Source organism: Phocoena sinus, chromosome 3 (genome assembly GCF_008692025.1).
Source record: "Phocoena sinus isolate mPhoSin1 chromosome 3, mPhoSin1.pri, whole genome shotgun sequence".
Lineage (NCBI taxonomy): Eukaryota > Metazoa > Chordata > Mammalia > Artiodactyla > Phocoenidae > Phocoena > Phocoena sinus.
The window spans coordinates 3,335,216-3,361,457 of NC_045765.1; the positions used below are offsets into that span (position 1 = coordinate 3,335,216).

Here is a 26,242-nt window from a genome sequence, read left to right on the forward strand (position 1 = left end):
GCTTCCTACTGTGCTGGGCATGTGGATGGTGGCGAGAATAGGGCTGTCCAGTGACCCGGGCTGGAAACTAGGGGACTGCCCACGTGAGAGTTCTCTAGTCACCTCTAAAATGAGAGGCGCAAGCGATCGGTTCCCTCTTTCCCCTTTTTACAAATGAGTAAACTGATGCGCCCCTTCCCCGCACCCCATCCCTCACAGGACATGGCCTGAGAGAAGGGACCCAGGACTTATGCTTCGAGTCCAAGGTTTTTTCCCCTGCACATTTCATAAGTTTCTAAATTTACAAATGCAGGGTACCTGTGCATGTGTGCGGGGGCCTCAGGGGGTGGCAATTTGGGGCCTCACTAGGGAGGGTTACGGACGCCACTCTAAGTTATCTGGACGTTATCCAGGTGGATGATCATCACTCAGCAGGACAGGTCCTGACTTCACCAAGAGGCTGGAGAAACTGCTCACAATCACCGGGGCTGGAGGCCTTGAGGACTCATTTAAGAAACGTATTGAGCACCTACTGTTTACTGGGGAGACGCTGGAGAACACAGGCAGCACCCTGTGACCGGGCGATGGTGACTTAGTGTGAGTGGGTTGTAATGAGGGCACTGGGCAATGAAGGAGCTCAGAGGAGGCGCCTGACCCAGCCTGGGGGCAAGCAGGAAGGCTTCCTGGAGGAGGGGATGTTGCAGCAAAGATCTGAACAGTGAGTACGATTGAGATGGGGAGAATCAGCCAGTTGGGGGTGACAGGAGGTACAGAAAGAGGGCTCCTGGCATAGGGACCGCAAGTACGAAGGCTGAGAAGAGAGGAAAAGGGTGGCTCATTACAGAAACTGAAATCCGTCCAGCCGTGGTCGGGAAGAACATCGGTGTCTTCCCACCAGAGCCCCTTGGGCAACAGACAGCCCTGCTGCCAGCCTGTCTCCTCCCTCTGCTCATCCCCGGCCCCCTGGGGCAGCTGCCCGCTCAGAGCTGATCAGGTGTCAGAGCTGCGAGCTGGGAGCTGCTGGTGCGAGCTGGTGGCCCAGCTGGGAGCAGGTAACCAGAGCTGGCAGTGGACACAGTGGCCTGGTGCTGGAGTCACTGGAGCTGCAGGAGGTAGGAGGGGAAGGAGTTAAGGGAGGCCTGGGATGGAGGCTCCCCTTAGGGCCTCAGGCTCCTTGCCCCTGATCCCTGGCATGTGGGAGAAAGGAAAGGCTGGTGTGTGTCCCAGCTATGCTGAGGCATGCTGACACCCACACACACACTCATTCATGCGTGCACCTCCCACTTCCCAGCCTTTGCGCTGTCTAGGGTACGTACCCTCTTCTTCTGCTGCTGCAGCTCAATATCCTGCCCAGCCATCAGGCCCTGTTCATATATCATCACCTCTTCCAGGAAGCGGTCCCTAGATGAGGGTACTTCCCCCTCCCCCAAGCCTGCGGATTCCCTCCTGCCCAGGCAACCTGCGGACTTCTCTCGGGTGTCAGTTACACCCTGCTCTGGGTGTGATTGAGCCCGTTAGACAGGAGTAAAGAAAAAGGGTGGGTGGAGTGGGTGGTGAGTGAATGGGTACATTGATTGAATGGGGTAAATTGAAGGGGTGAATGAAAGGATGGGCAGTAGATGGACGGGAAGGTGGATGAACAAGTGGATGGATGGGTGGGTGCGCTTCGGATGGATGCGTGGTAAGTAGATGGGTCAGTGGGTGGTGGATGAAGGATGGTTGGGTGGGTAGATGGTAGGTGGGTGTTGGCTGTATGGGTGGGTGCATAGGTGGATGGGTGGGTGGATAGTTGAGGTAGATAGGTGGTTGGATGAGTGGTTGGGTGGGTAGATGGGCAGGTGGATGGGATGGTGGGTGGGTGGTGGATGAAGGATGGTTGAAGGGTGCGTGGAGAGCCATGAGAAGATGAGCTGGGTGGATGAGTGGGTGGGTAGTGGCCAATGGGTGATTGGATGGGTGAGTGGATGGTGGGTGGATGGATCAGTGGATGGGCAGGTGGATGGTGGGTGGATGGTGGATAGAGCACTGTTGAAGGGTACGTGGAGAACCATGAGAACATAAGTTGGGCGGATGGTGGACAGTGGGTGGCTGTAGAAGTGCTTGGGTGGGAGGATGGATGCACAGGTGAGTGGATGGGTGGAAAGATGATTTGGAGAATTCATAGGCAGGTGAGCAGGTAAAAGGACAGGTGAAGGATATGTCTTAACAGAAATCCCACTCAGACATAGGAAGGAATTCCTAGCCAGACACCTGGCAAAATGCCCCCTTGAGATCCCTGCCTGACCTCTATACCTGCACATGCACGAAACACAAAACAGGCTAAGCTGGACAGACGTGCATGCACACACATACCTTGTGCTCACACGTGCACACACATGCATGCAGCCATCACCCCGGACCTCTGCCCACCTTGGGTGACTTGCCTCCGTGCTCTCACTCACACAGGAGCCAGGCTGGTGTAAGGGGACTTAGCTGCAAGGATTTTCTTTCTGACTTTCCAAGAAACATGCCTCTGTGCTAAGACGCCTCGGCTCTGGGCCTGGGCCCCCAGGAGACCCTAACTATTCAAGAAAACAGAATCAGTCCAGACACTTCCAGCCTCTGGAGCCAGGGGTGGGGCAGAGGAAGAGCTGGGGGAACCCAATTTGAGGAGTTAGAGTTCTGCCTACTAGTAAGAGGCAAAGCTGATCAGAACACCATGGGATTTTGGAACTGGGCTGTTAAGGATGAATAGGAGTTCACCAGAGAAGAAAAAAAAAAAGGCATCCTAGGTAGAAGTAACTGCACAGATAAAAGCTTGAAACCAGAAAAAGCCTGATCTACTTGGGCAACAGGGAATACTGGTGGGATACATTTATTGAGCACCTATGTTTGCCAGGCTGTATGCTAGAAACCTCACAGGAAACTGGCCACAAGTTGGGTAAGAGGGGATTATTTCCTGCATTTTATCGAAGAGAGATGTAAAACACAGGACAAGTGATCTGCTGAAGGACACACAGCATTTAGAAGATAGGATAGGTTCATGTCCTGCTCTAGGGGCTGGGATGGCCAGTGAGGAGGAGGAAGTGGTACTTTTGAGGAGTGGGAGGCAGACGACTCTCCTGCCCACCAGGATTGATGTCCCTTACCCCCTGGCCTTCTGTAGGTGGCCTGGGGAGAGGAGAAACACCTGACACTGGCCATGAAGACCCTCCGGGCACGATTTAAGAAGACAGAGGTGAGTCTGAGGCCACTGAGATGCCTGACATCCCCCAACTTCAGGCTCCTGTCCCCCAGGACCTGGCTGAAGATCCACTGGGCCCTTGGACTGCTGTCCTCTGTCTGTCATCAGATTCTTTTGGCAGTATGACCAAGCGCCTCCCTGTTCAAAACTCTTCCATGGTTGCCCACCATCCACAGGTTCAAGTTTACCCTTTTAGCCTCTGGCCACCTCCCCTCTCTTTCCTCTCTACTGCCCCCTGCTGCCCTGATCTCCACATTACTTCCTGTTAAAGCTTTTCAGCCACCATGCCTTTGTCCAGGCTGTTCCCTCCACCTGCAATTCTCTTCCCTGTACTACTGTGCATCAGATCCTCCCCATCGCTCGCAATTTGTCCTCAAGAACATTTCTTCCGGAAAATCTCTATTCCCAGCTACATTGACCACTTGCTTTTCTGGGGCCTCACTTTCTCAGGGACCCTGATTTCTTGCTTTTGAGTATTTATTCAGCAAATATTTGTATTGGGTGCTGTTCTAGGCACAAAGGACACAGCAGTGAACAGGGCAGACCGAAATCCCTGCCCTTGTGGAGCTGACAGCTGTGTTGGGGCGATGGATGCTAAACAAGATAAATAAGTGAAAAGGCATATTTTGTACCAGGGAGACAAAGAAAGGGAATTGAAAGCATCCTGAGCAGGGGAGATGGTTGCAATTTTAAAGCAGGTTGTCCGGAAAGGCCTCACCAAGAAGCTGATATTAGAGTAAAGATCAGAAGGGAAAGGAGGAGGAAACCATGTGTGTATTTGCAGGAACTGCATTCCAGGCAGAGGGAACAGCCAGTGCAAAGGCCCTGAGGTGGGGTCTAGCTGGCTTCTCTTGCAGCTATATTTTGGGCTGTGAACTTCCAGAGACTGTGCTCCTTCCTCATTCATTACCCACTCCCTCCCGGCCCCGCTAGTCCCTGCCAGTGTGCAGGCTGGTCCAGGGCACAGAGTCACAGAAGCTAAGAGAACATTTGCATGTAGAGTCTGGCAGCCAGCCTTCCTGAGCACTGGCCTCTGTCAGGCTAGACTTCCCAATTACAGCACAAAGAAACTAGGGTCTAGAGAGGTTAACTCACCTCTCCTGGTCACAGAGTAAAGTGGCAACAGGGAGATTCAAACCCACACGTGTCTGACTTTAGAGCCCTTGGTCTTTCTCCCATGACAGGGCCTTCCCATCTGGAAGGCCCAAGGCAGTCAGGGAGGCTACCTGGAGGAGGTGGTGCTGGAGCAGAGCCTGGAAGGATGGGAAGATTTAGTTAGACAAGTGAAGGCACACAGGGAGGGGGATGGGGACCAGTGTGAGCAAAGGTCTGGAGGCTGGGCAGAGCCTGGTTGATACAGGGACATAATGGGATGATGAAAAGGTTCTTTTGGCTGGAGGAGAGAATGTGAGGGGGAGCTGAGGCCCGAGAGGGCCCAGCCCAAGGAGTCCTTGAATGTCAAAAACGGGGCAGAGGAACAGCCTGGTTTTATTTTTTAATTAAAAAAATTTTTTTGGCCTTGCTGCACAGCATGCAGGATCTTAGTTCCCCAGCCAGGGATCGAACCCGTGGCCACTGCTGTGGAAGAGCAGAGTCTTAACCACAGGACCGCCAGGGAAGTCCCAAGCCTGGTTTTAAAGTCAGATGGCTCTGGGTTCGAATTCTTCCTCTGCCCCTGACTAGCTCAGTGACTTTGTGTATATCTCCACCATTCTCTGGCCTTCCAAAGTTTTCCCAACTGATTTTTATTTTATTTTATTTTTATTTTATTTATTTATTTTGGCTGTGCTGCGCGGCTTGTGGGATCTTAGTTCCCTGACCAGGGATCAAACCGGTGCCCCCTGCAGTGGAAGCTCAGAGTCCTAACCACTGGACCACCAGGGAATTCCCCCCTCAAAATGATTTTTAAATGTATTTTTATTATTTGTCAATTTTAACATTCCTTTCATTTTGTTTATTTTAACGTTTAAAATTTAAATTCAATGCCGTTGAACTCATTTTTATTTATTTCATCCCATTTTTGTTTTTATTTATTTGTTTTCAAACACTACAAGGAGATTTCCATGTGCTTTGCAGATGTCAGCTCCTTTAACCCTCATAACAATCATATGGGGTAGGAGCTTTTATCTCCACTTTATAAATGAGTAAACGATGCCCAAAGAGGTTAAGGAACTTCCCCAACATCACACAGGTAGGAAGTGAATGCCTGCCTTCTCCCTGGGCTGTGTTACTAGGAACACCTGTGTTACTAGGGCTGTGTTATTGGGCCTTGGTTGCTGGGAAACTTGCATTGATTGAAGTGAGAAGGAAGGAGAGGGAGAGGGGGAGGGAGAGAGAATGAAAGAGAGAGAGAGAGAGGGCACCAGAGCAAGGAATAAATTGTTTGTTAAGCCCTACAAAACGTGGCATGGGGTTAGCTTCATTCACTGCGAAACGATCCTAAAATTTTCATCCCGTTCGAAATTGGTTCCTAGTTAGTGTTCACATTTCCTGCTACAGATTCTGGAGAAGTTGTAGCCAGTGGTAAACCAAACCACGGGATTGTTGAATTTCAAAAGCAGAGTTCTATTGAAATCCAATCCTTCAAAACGTTTGTGCCGCTAAAAAAAACAAAAACGAAAAAAACACCTAGGGGCTTCCCTGGTGGCACAGTGGTTGAGAATCTGCCTGCTAATTCAGGGGACACGGGTTCAAGCCCTGGTCTGAGAGGATCCCACATGCCGCGGAGCAACTAGGCCCGTGAGCCACAACTACTGAGCCTGCGTGTCTGGAGCTTGTACTCCGCAACAAGAGAGGCCGCGACAGTGAGAGGCCCGCACACTGCGATGAAGAGTGGCCCCCGCTTACCACAACTAGAGGAAGCCCTTGCACAGAAACGAAGACCCAACACAGCCAAAAATAAATAAATTAAATTAATTAATTAAAGTACCCTTAATTTAAAGAAAAAAAACAAAAAAACACCTAATTTGGGACGTGGGTGTGTTTTGATAGGTGCCTGGCACAGTGTCAAGATGAGGAGGGCAGGAATAGAAGGGTGTTAAAACCTCAGCCTGGGTGTGAGGGTCTCTGGGTGTGTCAGGGAGGGCGGGGGCAGCGAGCAGAGCCCGCCTGGGCTGGAGCGGGCACGGCAGATGGGAGGCCTGGGGGAGGAAGGAGAGGAGAAGCTGGTCCTCCACTCCCCCACCAAAACCGCCCCCCACCCCCGTCAGTCCCTCTACCTGCCAGGCTCCAGTTTCTCTGCCAAACGCAGGAGTCAGGTTCAGCTTTTGTTCGGCTGCCCCGAGGGAAGAAAGCAAACACCCGCGACTGCAGTGGTCCGTCTCCACCTCCGTCTCCATCTCTCCGGACCTTCCATTTCCCATTCTCAGCACACAACCTGACCGGCGCGCCCTCCCCGCTCCTTTCTGCTTCTCTCATGATACAGCCTGCTCTGCCAGGTCCCAGCAGAGCGCCCTACTTGCTCCGAGCCTTCTCGCACCCTCTCTGGGCCTCAGTTTTTCCATCCATAAGATGGGAGGGATTTCCCTGGTGGTCCAGTGGTTAAGACTCTGTGCTTCCAATGCAGGGAGCACGGATTTGGTCCCTTGTTCGGAGAACTAAGATCCCACATGACACGCGATGCCGCAAAAAGAAAAGAAAAGAAAAGAAAAAAGATGGGAGTTAACTGGAGCCGGGAGCCTAGTATTTGGATTCCCATCAACCTCCTGCCCTTATTTCAGGTTTTAGAAAAATCCTACATGGAAGAAGAGTGCGGATTTGTAGAAAATTTTAGAGATTCGTAAACTCCCGGTGCCTCAACACTTTTTGGAAAATCTGTCTGTCTCTCTGTCTCTCCCTCACTTTTATTCCCAGAGTCAGTTTCTTTTTCTTTTTTTTTTTCAGTTTGAACAAAGTAGTTTATTGCTATTAGATCAACACAGGCACTAGGGGATTGACTGAATTTTGTAGCTTGTAGTTTATTATTAGGATGCCCTGAAAAGTACTCTTGAAATGAACAAATGTACATATAGATATATATTAGATATGTGACCTTATTTTAAATGAGTCACTATTTCTTTAATTCATCCAACAAACATTTATTCAGCACCTACTGTGGGCTGGAGATCAGGGCCGGCTTCACAGACACACACACACACACACACACACACACACACACACACACACACCCTGCCACTCAGAAGGACCCCATGTTTGGTTTCATACTCATATCTCCCCATCTTGAAATTCTTCATAATTTTTCAACAAGGGGCCCTGCATTTTCATTTTGCACCGGGTCCTTCAAAATCTATACCCGGTACCTGCTGGGGATCCAGCCGCAGTGACTAAGGGGGACAAAAATTCCTGCCTGTGCAGAGGTGAGATTCTGTGGAGAGATCAAGAGGAAACAATATTTTCAGAAAGGTACACAGGATGACGTCAGGTAGTGGTAAGAACGATGAAGGAAAAATAACCCCCCACTAAGGGGTCAGAGTGACAAGGGGTGATCAGAGAAGGGCTCTCTGAAGAGGTGTCTTCCAGTGCAAAAGACAGTAGAGGAATCAGCGTTGTGGGCAGTGGAGGAAGGAGGGCATTCCGGGTGGAGGACACAGCAAGGGCAAAGGCCCGGAGGTGGGCAGAGCTGTCTGAGGACCAGAAAGGAGGCCACTGCAGCAGGATGTCACGGACCAGGGGAAAGGTAGGGGGAGATGAGCTCAGAGAGTTGACAAGGAGGATTGTTTAGAGCAAAGCTAGGCACATTTTTCCTGTAAAGGGCCAGAAAGTAAACTTTTTTTTTTTGCCACGCCACACAGCTTGTGGGATCTTAGTTTCCTGAGCAGGGATTGAACCCCGGCCCTCGGCAGTGAAAGCATGGAGTCCTAACCATTGGACCACTGGGGAATTCCCATAGGCCATTTGAAAATGGATGGGCATAGCCCCATCCCAATAACACTTGTTTTATGGACACTGGAATGAGGATTTCATATAATTTTCATGTGTCAGGAAGTACTACTCTTCTTTTGATTTTTTTTTTCCCCTGACCACTTATAAGTGTAAAAACCATCCTTAGCTCTTGAGCTGGACCAAACCAGGTAGGGATGGGGTGGGCTGGGATTTGCCACCCACCCCAGCCCTGGGGACCTCCGTTGGCAGTTGGACCGCTTGCCATAGAACCTCCTGGGCTCTGTGAGCAGTTAGCATTTGATGCTGAGCAAAGTCGCTGGAGGCTTTTGAGCAGAAGAGAGAAATGCTCTGATGCAGGCTTTAGGAAGCTGTGGACCAGGGAGGGGAACGGAAGCAGGGAGGCCTGGGAGGAGGTGACCTCCCAGAATTGTGATGGGGCTGGACCATGGGTGAGAAGGGGTCCCTGGACATAGTTTACAGCTGGTGGGGTTGGCTGCTGGATTGGGTGTGGGGTGAGAGAGGAGTGAGATGATGCTAAGACTTGGCCTAAGCCCCTACCGGGACAGCGACGCCCTTGGCCCACTGCGGGGGGCTTCTGAGCTTGTCTAACATCCAGAAGGACAGGCCGAGGGCAGTTGGAAATCCGAGGCCTGAGCTGGGAGATCCATTTCAGTCTCCTCTCTGGACAAGCCTGAGAGGGTCACACCACCCCCCCTCGGTGTAAGAGGAGAGAGGAGCCCTTAACACCCTCCTTCCAACTCCCCAATTGCTTATCAGCAGATTCTCCATTTACCTGCCCCCACTTCTCCCTCCATCTGCCTAAAGGTGTCTAAGAATAATCACGGACAACAGCAGTGATCCTGCCTCCAGGTACACTGGGTGATACCTGGGACGTTTACGTTTTTCACATGGTGTGTGTGGGTGTGGGTGTTTCTGGACCAGGGGTGCCGCTCAACACCCCACAGAGTTCAGGATGACCCCACCCCAGGGAATGACCAGGCCCCAAGTGTCAGCAGTGCCTCTGGGTGGAGGAACCCGGCTCTATAGTGTTCGTTCCATTATCTATCCCATTGTTAAAGAATTGAGGCCCAGAGAGGGAGAATGGCTGGCCCCGGGTCACACAGCAACTATACAATGGCCAAGCTGGGTTCAAAGCCCCAGTGCCTGTCAGCAGTCACTGCTCTTAAATTTGGGTTCCTGAAGGCCTGTCTCCTCACTCATCCCTTCTCTCCCCTGTAATCCCAATCTTCTCCCTTCTCCTGGTCCCTTCTCGAATTTGCATCCACAACACAGTGGACTATCCTGACTTTTGGAACCATTTGTGGCTCTCCTGACACGCCACACTCCTGGTTTCCCCCGCCTTCCCAGGACCCCCTCCTCCAGCTCCTATGCTAGCCTAGCACCTCTCCTCCTCTGCCCCCACCCTTAAGTATGCACACCCCTGCCCCACCCCACGCCCCAGGTCCTGGACCAGGGCAGAGGCTCCCGCTCTGGTCCAGGAGAGCAATTTATTTCATGATATCTCCCAAACATGATCTTGTTCCTGCCACTCCCCAACTCCTGCCCATTCTTCAAGTTTCAGCTCAGATGTCCTTTCTTCCAGGAAGCCCTCCCTGACTCCCCAGATGATATCAAGAGTCCTCTCTGAGCTCCCAGCTCACCTGGGCTTCCCTCATAATAGCCCTGATCACCTTGGTTCATAAATCCATGGGTGTGTCTGTCTCCTCAGGGACCTCAGTAATAGCAGGGACATCTGTCTTCGTCACCACTGAGTCCCAATGCCCAGTGCCGTGCCAGGCACCCTGTAGCACAAGTGGACTGAATGAATGAAATACACATGGCTCAGAAGGCTTGGCTTTGTGAGTCACACATTAACGGAGCAAACATTCACCAACTGCCCACCCCACCCTGGGGTGCCCACCCCACCCTGGCCTCTGCCAGGGAGGCCTCAGTGGGACCCTGCTCTCAAGGGGCTTCCAGTCTGAGAAAACCAGCAGAACACAGACCCTCCCAGCCCCTTGGAGTTAGAGCCAAAGGCTGTGTCCTCTCTGTCTTTCAGTGGTTTAACTGAGCACCTACTATGTCCTGCGTCCCTAGGATTCAGTATTAGATATGCACACAGCCCAACCACATCTTTCTTTGAATCCGTGTTTATGGCGCACTATGTTCCAGGCCCCATATATAGCATCTCATTTAGTCTTCCCAGTAACCCTCTGCAGTAGGTACTGTTTAATATGAAACCCATTTCCCGGATGAGGAAAGTGAAGTCCAAAGCAGGTAAGTATCTGGGCCGATCTTACAGATGGTAAATGCGGGTGTGTGGAGGGCAGGGGGCGAGGCGGGGGGTGCCCTGGATTCAAATTCAGGTTTGTCAGACTGCAGAGCCCCGCTGGTGGATGATGAATGAATGAAAGAGTGAATGAATGAGTGAGGGAGAGCCCGGATAGCCCAGCGGCAGTGGAACCAAACCGGGAGTGACCTGAGACCACTCCCCCTATCCCACACTCCCCCTCTTCCCCGCCCCGCCCCCCCCAGAGAGGCGGAGACGAACGCAGGCGGGTCCATGGAGATCCTGGGAGCCTGGCCCTCTTTGCCTCAGCCTCCCGGTGGCAAGAAGGTCAGGTCGGGCCACCGCGGTGCCCCTCCCCCAGAGCCCAGCCCCCTTCCCTGGCACTCCCCCTCACCCGTAGGGGAGGGGCCTGGAGGGGGGCAGCAGGCGGGGCGCGCGGGGGAGGTTTGGCGCGGGGCTTGGCGGGACCGCGCGGGCCGGGCGGCCGAGCCCCGGCATCGCGGGCCCTTCCCTCTGGTCACCTCCCGGAGCCCGGCCGCCCGGCCGCCCGGCGCCCTGGACACCATGAAGCAGCTGTGCCTTTGCGCCGCCGCCTCCTTCGCGGTAGGGCCGGGGGAAGGGGCGCGGGAGCGGGGCGGGCGCGGGAGCGGGGCGGGCGCGGGCCCTTCCTCCCCTCCCCTTCCTCCCCTCCCAGTCCCGCCCCTCCCCGCCCCCTGGCCTCGCAGAGCCTAGACCCTCCAACCTCAGACCCGCGAAGGATGATCAGGGGGGAGGGAGGGGGCGGGGCAGAGACTGGGGGGGATGGATGGGACATTTGTGGGGACAGTTTTGAGGACAGATGGGGACACAGGAGCATTTAGAGGGCATGTAGAGGGACAGTTTTGGGGAACAGTTTTGGATGGGATCATTTGTGGGGACAGTTTGGATGCTGTTTTGGGTGATCTTTTCTGGGAAAAGATACTGACATTTGGAGAACAATTTTGGAGGACATCTGAAAGATTTTAGGGGAGGGCATTTTGGGGACAGATGATGGGGTTATTGGGGGGATGATTTTGGAGAACATGTCAGGAATTTGGAGAAGACATTTTGGAATGCATTTCAGATATGGGGACATTTGGGAGACAATTGTGGCATCTCAGAGGCAGTCAAAGGATAGATGGGAGAGGGTGGTGCTGAGGGACATAGGACCATAGGGTTTCCTATGGGAAGACTTCGGAGGGTAGTTCAGAAAGGGATATGGTGAGGTGATATTGGAAAGGTGGCTTTCATTAAGGGCTGGGCTGGGAGCCTAGGTTTGGGGGACAACTTTTTGGAAGGATGCTGGGGGCTGATCTGGGGATGGTTTAATGGTACGATGGTGGAATGGTGTATGACAGCTGGACCTGGGGGCAGATGCTGGGGACCCAGGCTTGAGGGTTGCTGTCTCAGGCCCCAACCCAGGACCACTCCCCCCGGCAGCTGCGGCTCAGCCCCACTGACCTTGGCTCCTGCCCACCCTGCGGCCCCTGCCCCATCCCGAAGCCGGCAGCCAGAGGCAGGCGCCAGGCAAGTGCCCAGGCCGGGCGGTGAGAGCCCGGAGCCCCTGCTGGGGGAGTGGGGAGGGGCAGTGGCCGCCAGTCCCACGTTCCCCTGGGTGTGCCCCGCAGAGCCAGGACTGGGGCAAAAGTGACGAGCGGCTGCTGCAGGCCGTGGAGAACAATGATGCTGCACGGGTGGCCTCCCTCATTGCCCGCAAGGGGCTGGTGCCCACGAAGCTGGACCCCGAGGGCAAGTCCGCGTGAGTGCCCACATCCTGGGGGTGTGATGGCTGAGGGGTGGCCACCCTGCAGCTGACCCCTGACCTCTGGCCTCCAGATTCCACCTGGCGGCCATGAGGGGTGCAGCCAGCTGTCTAGAGGTGATGCTGACACACGGCGCCAACGTTATGAGCACGGATGGGGCAGGTACTACCCGCCGGGCCCTGGGGGAGGGAAGAGGAACTCAGACCAGGTGCCCAGCCTGAGGGTCCAGCCAGGCCCTGCTTCATGGCCTCCATGTCCTGCTGAAAAAGGGGGGTTCTCTTCAGTGCCCCCAGGGAGGCACAGGGGCGAGTCAGGCTGTGGTACCCAAGGATGGAGACCATGGCCATCAGCAAACAGAGTGAGTCAACTTGTGGATCAGGGAGAGCTGGGACTCAGGTAGTGGTTGAGTCAGAGGAAGTAATGGAAACAGAGGAGCATCTGGGGGCGTGAGAATAACAAGTACAGTTTTTTGGAGGGGAGTATCTGAAGTGCATGGAGTAGCTGGGCTCTAGAGTTAGCTGAGCTCTGGGAGTAGCTGAGACAAGATGAGAATCTAGGTGTGTGACTTAACTAGGGCCCTGAGGGATAACTGCGATAGAAGGCATGGCCAGAGGGAGTAATTGGGACTCGGAATAGCTAGGCATGGGGCATAGCCACATCTGAAGCTTCAGGGCAACAAGTATAGGAGCCAGGATGTATGGGTACTGGGAATTTGTAGAGTATCAAAGAAAGCGGCATAGCTGGCACTTTGGTGTAGTTGAGCTTATAGAGTAGCTGGAGACCTGGGGAGTAGCTGGGGACCTGGGGAGTAAGCTGGTGACCTGGGGAGTAGCTGGGGACTGGGGGAGTAGCTGGGGACCGGGGGAGTAGCTGAGGACCTGGGGAGTAGCTGGGGACCGAGGGAGTAGCTGAGGACCTGGGGAGTAGCTGGCGACCTGGGGAGTAGCTGGGGACAGTAGTGCTTGAGGAGTGGATGGATGTGGAGTGTAGCTGGGATGAGATTGTCTGGGACACCTACTAGCTGAGGTTTGGAAAGCCTCTGGTCCCAGGGAGTAGCACAGTTTTGAGAAGTACCTGGGTTTTGGGACTTGTTAGAGTCATCACAAGTAGTTGACACAGGTTTGGGGGGGCAACTGGAAGTTCCCTGAGTATCTGAAGCTCTAGTACATTCTCTCTCCCTTGCAGGTTACAGCGCCCTCCACCTGGCCGCCAAGTATGGGCACCCTCAGTGCTTGAAGCAACTACTGCAGGTCGTGTCCTTTCCTGCCTCAGATACTTCCCAACCCCAGATACTCCCTTGCCCTGACTAGTCCTGAGTTCCAGGAATTCACTGAACCCCCAGTTATCCCCTGAATCCTTTGTATTCCTTGGCCCCTTTTACTCCTGAGTCCCAGCTACTCCTTGGACAACCAGATACTCCCTGAGTGTCCAGCTACTTCCCACACCCAAGTTATACTCCCAATACCAGCTATTTCCTGAGCCCAGCTTCTCCCCAAACCCCCGGCTGCTCCTGGGCTCCCAGCTAATCCCTCTTTCTCACCAATTTTCATAAAAGCCAAGAGAGTCATTTGGGGGCCTGTAAGAAGTGGGTTCCACAGAGCAGGTGGGTGGGAGGGGAGAAGGGGGGAGGCAAGGAGGCTGAAATACAGCAGAGCCCAAGGAGGGGCAGTTCCTAGAGAAATTAGGCAACAGGGATGGCTCCTAAACAGGGATGGCTCCACCTCCAATGACACGCCTCCCCCCCCCAGGCATCCTGCGTGGTGGATACTGTGGACAGTAGTGGGTGGACGGCCCTGCATCACGCAGGTGGGTGCAGCCTGGCCTCGCCCTGGCCACCATGGCCCAGAGGGTGCTAGGCTTGGGAATTATTCTACCTAGGGCTCTGGGGACCTGCCTAGAACATTCTACCTCCTTCCTCGTGGAGCCCCTACTGTGTGCCAGGCACTGGGCTCTGCATTATCCTCTGACCCTTTGAGCCATGGACGATGACCATTGGACAGACAAGGGGATTGAGGCTTATCAGCAAGAAAGTGGGGAGGATCCAGGCCGTCTGACCCCGAAGCACAGCCTACTGTATGCTGGGCCTGGGTGAGGACGATCAGAGGGTGACCAGAGTATAATTTGCTTCAAGGAGCTCCTAGGGAATCTCAGGAAGGCCAAAGGTCCAGGCAACCTTCATAGTCATCAAATCCAAATTCCTTTCCCAAGGGAGGGAAGGGACCCACCCACCTGAGCCAGGGTCTGTCCACCGTGCCCATGACATTCGGGAATGTCTTTCACTTGATGACTCAAGAACCGTCTATCCTCTTGGGAGCGTGGAATACATTTGCTCTGGAGTTTTATTCACTGTTGAAACATTCCCTGCAGTTGGAGTACGCTGCCACCTAGTGGTGGCAAAGCCTTTGATCACGTTATGGAAGCTCCGTGGTTTTTTTTCTTTCAATAACTATTGAGTACCTGCTGTGTGCCAGGCTCGGTTCTAAGCGATGGGATTACAACAGCAAACAAAACCCCATAAGTCCTTGGGCACACAGCAGGTAATCACATAGAGTTTGATGATTTTCTTTTTTAGCTTTTTTTCTTATTTTATCTTCTTGGCCATGCTGCACAGCACGTGGGATCTTAGTTCCCTCACCAGGGATCGAACCCGCGCCCCCTGCAGTGGAATTGCGGAGTCTTAACCACTGGACCGCCAGGGAAATCCAAGAGTTTAATGGTTTTCCAGCAACACTTCCTTGCACAAAGCCCTTCCTTCCCTCTTTGAGGCTCTGGACATAACACACCTTGTCCTACTTCCTTGATGACCAAATCCTTCCAAGCTCCTCCCTGCCTCAGGGTCCATGTCCATGCAGTGACCTCTACCCTCCCCCTTTCACCATCAAAACTCAAGCTCAGATCAAACCCCAAGAAGCCTGCCCAACCTCAGCGGAGGTCTGATCTCTCTAGTAAATATTAACACTCTTCGTATGAGGGTTTGGTATATAGTCGGTACACAATAAATGCTGGTTGAATCAAAAGGGGTTAAATACATGAAAATCAGTGAAACGTTCCACCCTAAGAGGGACCCACAGTGGAATGTGGAAGGAGCTTGGGACTGGGAATTAGGAGACCCGGGTCCTCCTCCTGGCTCTTTCTCTGACCCCCTGGGTGACCGTGGGCCTGGCTGGGCCTCAGTTTCTTCATCTGTATAATAGGAGTCATCTCTTTGTCACTGATCTTCTGGGGGAGGTGGGAATTTCTCATGAAATAAAGGATAAGAATCACACTCAGGCAGAAGGCCCCCAGAAAACATCAAAGCCATGCCCTTCCTACCCACCCTTCTCTCTTTTTCCAGCGGCTGGCGGCTGCATCTCCTGCTCAGAAATGCTCTGCTCCTCCAAGGCCCATCTGAATCCCCGAGATCGGGTGAGTCTTTGGGATCTTGTGGGGAAAGATACTGCATTTGAGGTACGCTGCCACCAAGTGGCAGCATCCCAGGCGCCCTTTGAAAAGTATGAAGATTTGGAGGGAAGCTTGGGGGCCCTCATAGGCTTCCCCACCGCCCAGAGTCATTCTCTCATGCCTTGTCTCATCCCTCTCCCAACCCCCCTCCCCCAGCTGGGTACAACACCCCTCATCATAGCAGCTCAGATGTGTCACACAGATCTGTGCCGCCTTCTCCTGCAGCAAGGGGCTGCCGCAAATGACCAGGACCTTCAGGGCAGGTGAGCATCTCCCCTCTCAGCCAGTCCGCTGTGTGCTGTGTGACTTAGGCAAGTCTCTTAACCTCTCTGGGTGTGGGATCTAGTTGTCCTCCTCCCCTTACCCACCCTGGGTGTTGAGGAGGGTGTGGTGGTTTGAAAATGTCCTCACTCCCTCAGTAGCCTCCTCTTCTGGTAGGACGGCCCTGATGCTGGCCTGTGAGGGAGCCAGCCCCGAAACAGTGGAGGTGCTTCTGCAGGGTGGGGCCCAGCCGGGCATCACTGATGCGCTGGGCCAGGACGCTGCTCACTACGGCGCCCTGGCAGGGGACAAACTCATCCTACACCTCCTGCAGGAGGCCGCCCAGCGCCCCACACCACCCAGCGGTATGCAAACCCCACCTCTGAACAATTTTGAGCACCCTCCTCCATCTTCTAGGTAATTTCTTGTCACCCCTTTCTCTCCCTCCCTACTGTGGATAGTTTCAAGGTATCCCTATTTGTATTATAGGAGGTTTCATTGCTCCCGTCACACTACTCAGGACAGTTTTGAGGAACCCCAGAGCTTTTAGAATAGCCTAGGGGTCAACTCTGTTTTCCTGGGTCATCCATATTCTTGGATGTTTACCTTTCCTAAGAATTGGCCCTTCCACTTGCCCCATCCTGGAGATGCCACTGTTCTCTCTTTTTGAGAGTTTCAAGGCCCCTCCTATTAGTATTCTGTCAAAATGGTTGATTCCTACCTTAAAAGTCCTGATTCTGGGGGGAATTGGGAGCCCTCTCAAGTCCCCTGGGCTCACTAATGCCCTTCCTAGGGCTAGGAATGGAATCCCTAGAACAGTGCCTGACCCTGCTTCCCTCTCTCCCCTGCCCTCCCAGAGGATGACTCAGGCGAGGCATCATCTCAGGTATGGATCCCTAAGCAGCAAACAAGTCCCTTTCCCTGTGCACACACTACCTTCCCCCTTGACCCAGGCTCCCTGGGAAGAGAAGGAAGAGATGGACCCTTGACTCAGGGTTAATACCTGGAAGGACCAGGTTGGGGAAGAATGCTACCTTCGGGGTATGCTGCCACCAAGTGGCAGCAGCACCCACAGCATAACTCTCAAGACTCAGTGAGAACACTGCGGGGATGGGGCCAAATCATGGGGGCTAGGGTGGGATGGTAGAGGGAACTGAGATGGGTGAGGGCTGGTGCAATCAGTGAAGGAATCAGGTCTGGCCTCTTTCTCTCTTCCGGCACTACAGCATCTCAGCTCCATAGGGAAAGAATTGTAAACAATTGGGTCTAGCTGGGGAAAGTGCCAGGGCATGGAGAGGGGCAGAGGGTAAAACATAAGATTTAGAGCTCTCAGGAGATGTGGTCTTGCCCCCTTTTATGCTGGGATAAGTGAGGACCAGCGAGAGGCAGGGACTCACTCGAGATCACACAGGAAGTGAGGGCACAGTTGGGGCTGGTGACAGAGAGTGGGTTGGCTGTGTTGGTTTATTTGGGTGGGAGGCTGGCATGTCCCCCATGTACCCCCTCTACCCCCCCCCCAGAACTCTGTGTCCAGCCATGAAAAGCAAGGGGCCCCCAAGAAGCGAAAGGCACCTCAGCCCCCTGCCAATATCCCGATGCCGGTGAGAGATGCCCTGGCCTTGGGGGGAGGCATGGAGGGACTCCAGGCAGGATGGGGAGAAAGCTCTGGCTCAGGTACGGGAGGGTACAGTCCTTGGGCATCACGTAAAGGTGGTGGGTTCCCGGGGTCGGGGGACAGGATGATCAAGATGCCTATGAGGAGATCGTGCGGCTGCGACAGGAGAGGGGCCGCCTGCTGCAGAAGATCCGGGGCCTGGAGCAGAACCGGGAACGGAAGAAGCAGGAGGTGAGGGGCCTCAGAGACATGGGCCTTGGGCTAAGCCTGCAGCAGGTACCATTTTGGGGGTACCCTACCTCTTCTCCCTCTCCATACACACGGGCCTCCTCAGTGTTCCTCCAACACTCTAGGCACGGTGCTGCCCCCGGGCCTTTGCCCGTGCTGTGGCCTCTGCCAGAAACACCTTTTCCCAGATGTCCCTATGACTCCCTCCCTCATCTCCTTCAGGTCTTTGCTCAAAGACACCTCCCCTACCCAGATTATTTAAAATTGTTACACCCCAACTCACTTCACAGTTCCCTTTATTTTTATTCAAAGCACTTACTGCTATTGGATGTACCATATATTTTATTCACATTCACCCATTCGACTGTAAGCCCACGAGGGCAGACATGGTTGATGGTGCCTGGCTCACAGTGGATGCTTCATAAGTATTTACTGGATGGATGAATATTTGAGTAAGTGAGTGAATGAAGAAATGAACGAATTAGTGGCCCTAAAGGGGGTCTGGCACAAAATAGGCCAGAGGACATCTGTGGTTGGGATGGAGGGCCACTGAGCAGGAGGTAGGCCAGGGAGGACCCCCAGCCCAGATCCAAGCCCAGGCCCCTTTCTTCCGTCAGCTGCCAGAGGCGGAGGCCAGCTCCCTCCACAGCCTGGAGAGACAGGTAGGGTGGAAGGTGGGGGGAAGCTGGATGGCCAGCTGCCCAGTGTTTTCCCCAGAGGCCCACTGAGCGCCCCCCCCCACTGCCTCCCTGCAGGTGCAAGAGCTACAGCAGCTGCTGGCAGAGAGGCAGGAGGAGAAGGAGAGTCTAGGACGGGAGGTGGAAAGTTTGCAGAGCAGGCTGTCCCTGCTGGAGGTGGGCCCAGCGGGGAGCGGGGCAGGGGTGGGGCTTCTAGGGGCGGGGCCACCAGGGGCGGGGCCACCAGGGGGCAGGGCCTCTCTTCTGCAGCTGCGTGATAGCCACACTGATACGCACAGTCTCACACATGCAAACACAGAACAGACAAACGTACAAACAGGTACACATAATAGACACTTTTAAAACACAGAATCACACACGCTGACATACGTGCAGAGATGAACAGCCACGCGTGTATACATGTGGTCTTACACATACAACAGGCGAACACACAACAAACACATCTGTGGGTGTATAATCACATAGGCACAACAAATACTTGGGCACACACAGCAGGTATTTCTCATTCAATCACACACCGAGGCAACACACCCACAAACACATGTACGCACACAAGTATTTCTCAAAATACATAATTACACAAACATAGATACACGTACACAACCATGTTCACGTACATGCACACATACAGAAACACAGAACGGTCACACACCACAGACTAAAACACAAGTGCAAAATCACACACAGTCACGGGGACTCACAGAGGAGAGACCGGGGCCACTGTGCACGCCCACACATGCACACACCTGCTCACCGCCGACCCACAGACCCTGAACCCCTGTTGCAGGTACACGCACACAGGCACACCCTTTCAAGGACTCACTCCCATCCCTCTCTTGGTCCCCTGTGACCAGGTGGCACGTACACCCCTGGTTGTTGGGGTTATGGACACAAACTTGGGGGAGACATGGGGGCTGGAGGGAGGGCAAGACCCCGAGCCGGACCCTGATCACCCCCCCCACACCAGAATGAGAGGGAGAACACCAGCTATGATGTGGCCACCCTGCAGGACGAGGAGGGTGAGCTGCCCGACTTACCAGGTGAGCTCCCCCCTGCCCTCCCCCACCTGTTGTGTCTGGGGCCCCAGGAGTTGGAGCCTTGACCCATAGGCATTGAGAGAGGTTGCATCTGGGAGGGAGCTTGGCCCGCCCCGTTAGTTATTCCACTCCCCAAAGTCAGCCTGCCCAGGGACCCTGGGGCCTGACTCTGTGTCCCCTGCCAGGGGCTGAGGCGCTGCTCTCCAAGCACCTAAGCCCATCGGCCCAGGATCTCTTGGCCTTGCTGCAGGAGCAGGTGGCCACGCTCACCAGACAGAACCAGGAACTGATGGAGAAGGTCCAGGTGGGGAAACCGAGGCCCGGGAGGGTTGGGTGGGGACAGACCTGAGGACCTGAGGGGCTGTTCCCCGGGGGGTTGGGCGGGCACGTGGCTGAGTTTGTGGACAGGGAAAGTGGCACGGCTGCCCTGTGCCCCCCATGGCCACTTCAGCTCTTGCCTGGCTGCCCTGCCCCCGCCAGATCCTGGAGCACTTCGAGAAGGACGAGATGGAGGCTGACAGTCTGGCCGAGGTCATCCCTCTGGCGCTGTACGACTCTCTCCGGGCTGAGTTTGACCAGCTCCGCAGGCAGCATGCCAAGGCCCTGCAGGCGCTGGGGCAGCAGGAAGCACAGGAGGGCCCTGGAGAAGAGGAGGCAGCCCCTAGGGAGGGCAACGGCCCGGAAGCCAAGGCCGCCAGAAACGGGCCAGTGGAAGCAGAGCTTGACGGCACTGCAGCTCCGGAAACCAGAGTTAATGGAGCCGAGAGCACAGATGAGGAGGCTGCGGGAGTAGAAACCACGGAAGCCAGAGCTTTGGAAGCAGCATCCATGGTGGCGGAGGCCACGGAAACAAGACCCACAGACGCTGAGGCCACGGAAGCAGAGGGTGTGGGCACCGAGCGCTTGGAAACAAAGGCCACAGGGGCTGAGGTCACAGAAGCGAAAACTCTAGAAGAAGGAGGAAACCTAGAAACAGAGGCCACGGGAGCAGAGTCCACAAATATGAAAACAGAGGAACCAGAATGGAAGGCCAGTGGAACAGGTGCTGTGCAGGAAGAGCTCACAGGCACAGGGACCGTGAAAACGGAGGCCATGGGAGTGGAGGCCACGACCCCGAGGGTCACCACAGGCCCCGCCTTGCACCCCAGTGCTGCCGAGCTGGAGGCGGCCCACGGCAAGTGTGAGCCCGCGGAGGCCGAGGGTGGTGGGGCTGGCGGGGTCAGCAGCGGTGACACAGGCCAGCTGCGGGCCGCCCTGGAGCAGGCCCGGGAGGACCTCCGAGACCGGGACTGCCGCCTCCGGGAGATGGAAGCGGCCTCGGCCCGGCTGGACGAGGCCCAGGCCAGCCGGCTGTTGGCCGAGGAGGAGGCTCGGGGCCTGCGGGCAGAGCTGGCCCAGCGGGAGGAGTTGCGGCTGGAGCTGAGCCGGGAGGTGCAGGCCCTACGGGAGCAGCTGGCTACGGCCACTGCCGCCGGGGAGCAGCAGCGGGCCGCGGCCGTCCAGCTGGGCCAGGCGCGGGACGTGGCTGAGGCCCGGGCTTCTGAGCTGGCCGCGGCCTGCGAGGAGGCTCGGCGGGGCCTGGCGGAATTGCGTGAGGCCTCCGAGGTGCTCCACCAGTCAGTGGTGCCAGCTTCGGAGCATCACCGGCTGCAGGAGGAGGCCCTGGAGTTGCGGGGACGGGCGGCCAGCCTGGAGCAGGAGGTGGTGGCCACGGGCAAGGAGGCCGCCCGTCTGCGGGCAGAGCTGGAGCGCGAGCGTGTGGGCAGCGTGGCCCGCCTGGAGCACGAGCGCATCGTGGATGCCCTGCAGGCCGACGTGGCCCGGCTGCAGGGGCAGCTCGAGGAGCTGGGGCGACGCCACGAGAAGACCAGCGCCGAGGTCTTCCAGGTGAGCATGGTGGGATCCTCATCGGGCACAGCCAGTAGCCAGTTGGTGGTCTGTTCTGACCCCACAGCCATGCGATGTTTCGACCCCATCGGTTTCAGTCCTGCAGAGACTTGACGCTGCGATATATCCAGGTGGACCTTTGACCCTGCAGCCATTCTGACCTCCTGGGTGTTTCAACTGGTGTTTTCTTTTTAAAAACCTTTTGGTCATTTTGACCCCATCATATTTTCTAATGGTTAGCCCTTTTTGCCATCTTCCTTTTTTGTTTTTGTTTTTGTTTTTGTTGCGGTACGCGGGCCTCTCACTGTTGTGGCCTCTCCCGTTGCGGAGCACAGGCTCCGGATGCGCAGGCTCAGCGGCCACGGCTCACGGGCCTAGCCGCTCCACAGCATGTGGGATCCTCCCGGACCGGGGCACGAACCCGCGTCCCCTGCATCGGCAGGTGGACTCTCAACCACTGCGCCACCAGGGAAGCCTGCCATCTTCCTTTTTATCTATCTATTTATTTATTTTTGGCTGTGTTGGGTCTTTGTTGCTGCACATGGGCTTTCTCTAGTTGCGGTGAGAGGGGGCTACTCTTCGTTGTGGTGCATAGGCTTCTCATTGCGGTGGCTTCTCGTTGTGGACCACGGGCTCTAGGCGTGTGGGCTCAGTAGCTGTGGCTCGTGGGCTCTGAGCGCAGGCTCAGTAGCTGTGGCACACAGGCTTAGCTGCTCCGTGGCATGTGGGATCCTCCCAGACCAGGGCTCGAACCTGTGTCCCCTGCATTAGCAGGTGGATTCTTAACCACTGTGCCACGGGGGATGTCCCCGGCACGTGGGATCTTCGTTGCAGTGCACGGGCTCAGTAGTTGCGGCGCACGGGCTCTCTAGTTGTGACACACGGGCTCTAGAGCATGCGGGCCTAGTTGCCCCACAGCATGTGGGATCTTAGTTCCCTGACCAGGGGTCGAACCCACACCCCTTGCAGTGGAGGAAGGAGGATTCTAAACCACTGGACAACCAGGGAAGTCCTGAAGGTGGATCTTTTGACCCCATCTCTTTTCTTAAATACACACACACACACACACACACACACACACACACACATACATCCCGCAAAGAAACCTAGCAACTGTTTTTAACAAATGTGTGAATAAAAAGCCACATTTGTTAGTTGTCATCAGGAAAGCGTTTTTCTCTCCATGCCTCTGTTTACTCACCTGTATAATGGAGCTAATAATAGTTCTTAGTCCTCACGTGAGAATTAAATGGTTTACTTTTACTTAGGACAGTGATGGTACAAGTGATTAATAATTGCAGCCAGGATTACTGTTTTTCCAAGAACATTCTCTTCTATTTTTTTTTTTTTTTTGGCTGCACTGCTTTCAGGGATCTTAGTTCCCCGACCAGGGATCTAACCTGTGCCCCATGCAGTGGAAGCGTGGAGTCTTAACCACTGGACCGCCAGGGAAGCCCTATTTTCTGAATTTTACCTTCCTTCATGATCACTTCTTTTGTGGGTAAATTTTGAAAGTCTGATTTGATTCAGACTTAGTTGTTGTTTTTTTTAATTGTTAAGGTGTAGTCAGTCTGTACTAAGTGGAACATCTAATTATTATCCATTTTCCCTGACCTTTTATTTCTTTTAAGGCCAGTGATCCCCCCAGGATCAATTTTTGCAAATCTAACACTGCTCCAATCTTGATATTTTTGTGAAAATGCAGTCATCAATTTTGGGGCATTTGTTTGCTTTTCATCCAGACTCTTCTGTTTTTCCTTCATTTCGTAAGAAATCTACAAACCTTCGCACCACTGGCAGAGAAAAGAACATTGGCTATATTGTAATAATAATGGTAATAACGTTCATTATGTAATAATAACACTAAAAACAACATCACAAACTTGAAGATAGCACTTACTGTGTGCCAAGCGCCATTCTAAGTGTATTCCATGTATTTTCTCATTTTATCCTCACAATCACCCTGTGATGTGGAGGCTCTTATTATCCTCGTTTTACATATGAGCAAATTGAGACACAGAGAGCTTATGTCACTTGCCTAAGGACACACAGCTTGGCAGAGTCAGAATGTTCATCGTGCCCAAAGAAATCCAGAACTTCCCTGAATCAAATTCCTTGAGACCCAACGGGCTTGAATAGCCTCAGACCAAAATAGAAGGGTCACAATCTTTGGTGTCCAGGCATCTTTGGGGTCCAGACGTCCTCAGGGTCACACATGGGTTTGGGCCGCAGGTGCAGCGGGAGGCGCTATTCATGAAGAGTGAACGGCACGCGGCCGAGGCCCAGCTGGCCACCGCAGAGCAGCAGCTGCGGGGGCTACGTACTGAGGCCGAGCGGGCACGCCAGGCCCAGAGCCGTGCCCAGGAGGCCCTGGAGAGCGCCAAGGAGAAGGACAAGAAGGTGGGTCCCCTTTTCTTGTGCTCAGTCAGGGGGCCCCCCACTCAACAGAGGTTGGAGGGAATCTAAGAATGTCCCAACTGAAAGAGGCTTGGGAAATCAGCCCATTTTCCAGATGAGCAAACAGAGGCTCCAAGAGGCAAACTGAGTGTCTTGAAGTCACACAGCACCTCACTAGACAGTGGATGTGACCCCCAGAGCCCCAGGTGCTTTAGCACACAGAGAAACCCAGCCCCAACCTGCTGCGTGACCCTGGGCAAGTCACTTGACCTCTCTGAGCCCCAGTTCCCACCTCTGTAAAATGAAGATGAAATTGCGGTACGGATTATGGTTTATTTGTAGCAGTGTTCCTCCCCCTCAGCACTAGTGACATTTGGGGCTAGGTTATTCTTTGTGGGGGACCATCCCGGGCACTGTGGGGTATGGAGCAGCATTCGAGGCCCCTACGCACTCGATATCAGGAGCCACCCCCAGTGGTGACAAACACAGATATTGCCTGGCATCCCCGGGAGGCAGGATCTCCCCTGGTTGAGAACCTCTGATCTATAGAAATAACAATAAAGCCCAGCATTTATTGAGTGCCTGCTGTTTGCTGACACAGTTTAAACTTAATCACAGCAGCCTACCAAGGTGAGAAGTGTGATTCTCTTTACAGATGAGGAAACTGAGATTCAGAGAGTTTAAGTCATCTTCCCAAGATCTCCAGCAGGGAAAGGGTAGAGAAGGACCCAAACCCTGGCCTGTCTGACCCAGCCCCACCAGGCCAGGCTGCTTTCGGCCCTCCTGTTCTGTCTCCGCTTTCACTTCCCGGGACTCCAAGATCCACAGGGTTTTTCTGTAAAGGGCCAGACGGTCAATGTTTTTGGCCTTACTTGGCCAGGACACTCAGCTCTGCCGCTGATGCAGGAGCTGTAGACCCTGTGACAATGAATGGGCTTGGCCGTGCGCCAGTAACATTTTACGTGTGGCCATGGAAATGTGAATTTGGTTTCATTTGCATGTGTCGTGAAATGTCATTCTTCTTCGGACTTCCCCCTCAACCATTTAACATGTGGAAACCATTCTTAGCCGATGGGCCGGACTCAGCCTGCAGGGCAGAGTTTGCTAACCTCTAGCATGCAGCTTTCCCTCCAAGGCCTGTCCTTTGCCTGGAAAGGTCGCAGGCCCCCAGCCCCGGGCTCAGCATGCTAGCTGACCCTCCCCTGATCCCACTTCAGATCACAGAGCTCTCCAAGGAGGTCTTCAGTCTTAAGGAGGCACTGAAGGACCAGCCGGGAGCCCCAGGCTCCTCGGAGGTGGAGGCCCTTCGCGGTCAGGTGAAGGCTCTACGGGAGCAGCTGGAGGTGAGAGCCTCGCCCACCCGCTGGGCACAGGGCTCCCCGGAGGGTGACGGGCAGGCAGGAGGCTGGGCACATGGGCCAGGCGTGGAAGGAAAACAGTTCAGTATTTTAGCAAGCAGCACAGTCACACCGGCGCCTGCCATCAAACTAGGGGCTCGGGGTGCAAAGGGGGCTTTCTGGCATATCTTGGAGGGGGTTCTGCTTTTCTGAGCACCCTCCCCACACCCACAGGAAGCTGCCAGGGACCACAGTGCAGTGGTGGCCTTGTATAGGAGCCACCTCCTCTACGCCATTCAGGTGAGTCACCCTGGCTTTGGGTGCGCCACTGCTGCTCCCTGGGCCTCAATGTCTCCATCTGTACAATGGGACGCTGGTCGAAGGAAGAGGTTCATGGCCTCTGGGGCGGGGGGTCGGGGAGGGGAATGGAGAAGCTGGGTGGGGGGCGGTGGGGAACGCCCAGGCTCTCTCGGCTTCTCTCCACCTCCCGCCCCAGGGTCAGATGGATGAAGATGTACAGCGGATTCTGAGTCAGATCCTGCAGATGCAAAGACTCCAGGCCCAGGGCCGCTGAGGTCAGAGCACTGCCCTCCGCCTTCCAGGCCCCGAATCGGGGCTCCCAGACTCACGCGCTGACCATCCGCACTTGGAGACCAGCCGGGCTTCTTCCCAATGATCCCTCACTGCCTCCACGGCCCCACTGGTCCCTGCATGCGCTGGTCAGTCTAGACCCGGGCCCTGACCGTGTACCCTTCCCTGCGCCGGAGAATTTGTGAGTCCCCTCCCTCATGTCTGGTCTTATCATCAGACGCCACCCCAGGAATAAAAGCTCACGGAGCAGAAGATGAAAGCGTCGTGTGGCCTGATTGCTGGGCTCCCACTGCGAAGCGGGGAAGGGGCGGCCCAGAGCGGGGATTGAGGATTAGGGTGAGGAGAGCAAGGCAGGACTCAGTCCCCGAGAGGAACACTATGTTACTATGTTACCGCAATATCTTTTTTCTTTCTTTTTTTGGCCACGCCACGCAGCATCTTAGTTCCCAGACCAGGGGTTGAACCGCGCCTCCTGCCTTGGGCGCGCAAAGTCGTAACCACTGGACTGCCAGGGAATTCCCTAGTTACTGCACTATTTTTAAAAGTCAGAAGGGGTTCCCAAAAGTTCATGATGAATAAAATATGCAAATGTCAAA

At 54.6% G+C, this 26,242-nt stretch overlaps 1 protein-coding gene across 11 annotated transcripts; it reads left to right on the plus strand.

The window, feature by feature from the left end:
* The first annotated feature begins 8 nt into the window (after positions 1-8).
* ANKRD24 (ankyrin repeat domain 24) lies at positions 9-25,905 on the plus strand. Of its 11 annotated transcripts, XM_032626230.1 has the most exons (23): positions 10-697; positions 3,125-3,196; positions 8,909-10,976; positions 11,832-11,918; positions 12,020-12,150; positions 12,228-12,316; positions 13,340-13,404; positions 13,903-13,960; positions 15,489-15,559; positions 15,752-15,858; positions 16,034-16,221; positions 16,714-16,742; positions 17,377-17,457; positions 17,595-17,702; positions 18,317-18,361; positions 18,455-18,553; positions 19,365-19,437; positions 19,620-19,738; positions 19,915-21,321; positions 23,554-23,721; positions 24,936-25,061; positions 25,290-25,355; positions 25,552-25,903. In XM_032626230.1, the coding sequence occupies exons 3-23, from the start codon at positions 10,647-10,649 to the stop codon at positions 25,627-25,629; spliced, it is 3,525 nt and encodes a 1,174-aa protein (XP_032482121.1). In that variant the 5' UTR covers positions 10-697; positions 3,125-3,196; positions 8,909-10,646; the 3' UTR covers positions 25,630-25,903. The 11 variants fall into 11 exon arrangements, with proteins under 11 accessions (XP_032482124.1, XP_032482121.1, XP_032482125.1 ...); XM_032626233.1 differs by lacking the exon at positions 24,936-25,061 and having other exon boundaries at positions 9-697; positions 25,552-25,905; XM_032626234.1 differs by lacking the exon at positions 16,714-16,742 and having other exon boundaries at positions 16,191-16,221.
* Positions 25,906-26,242: the final 337 nt, after the last annotated feature.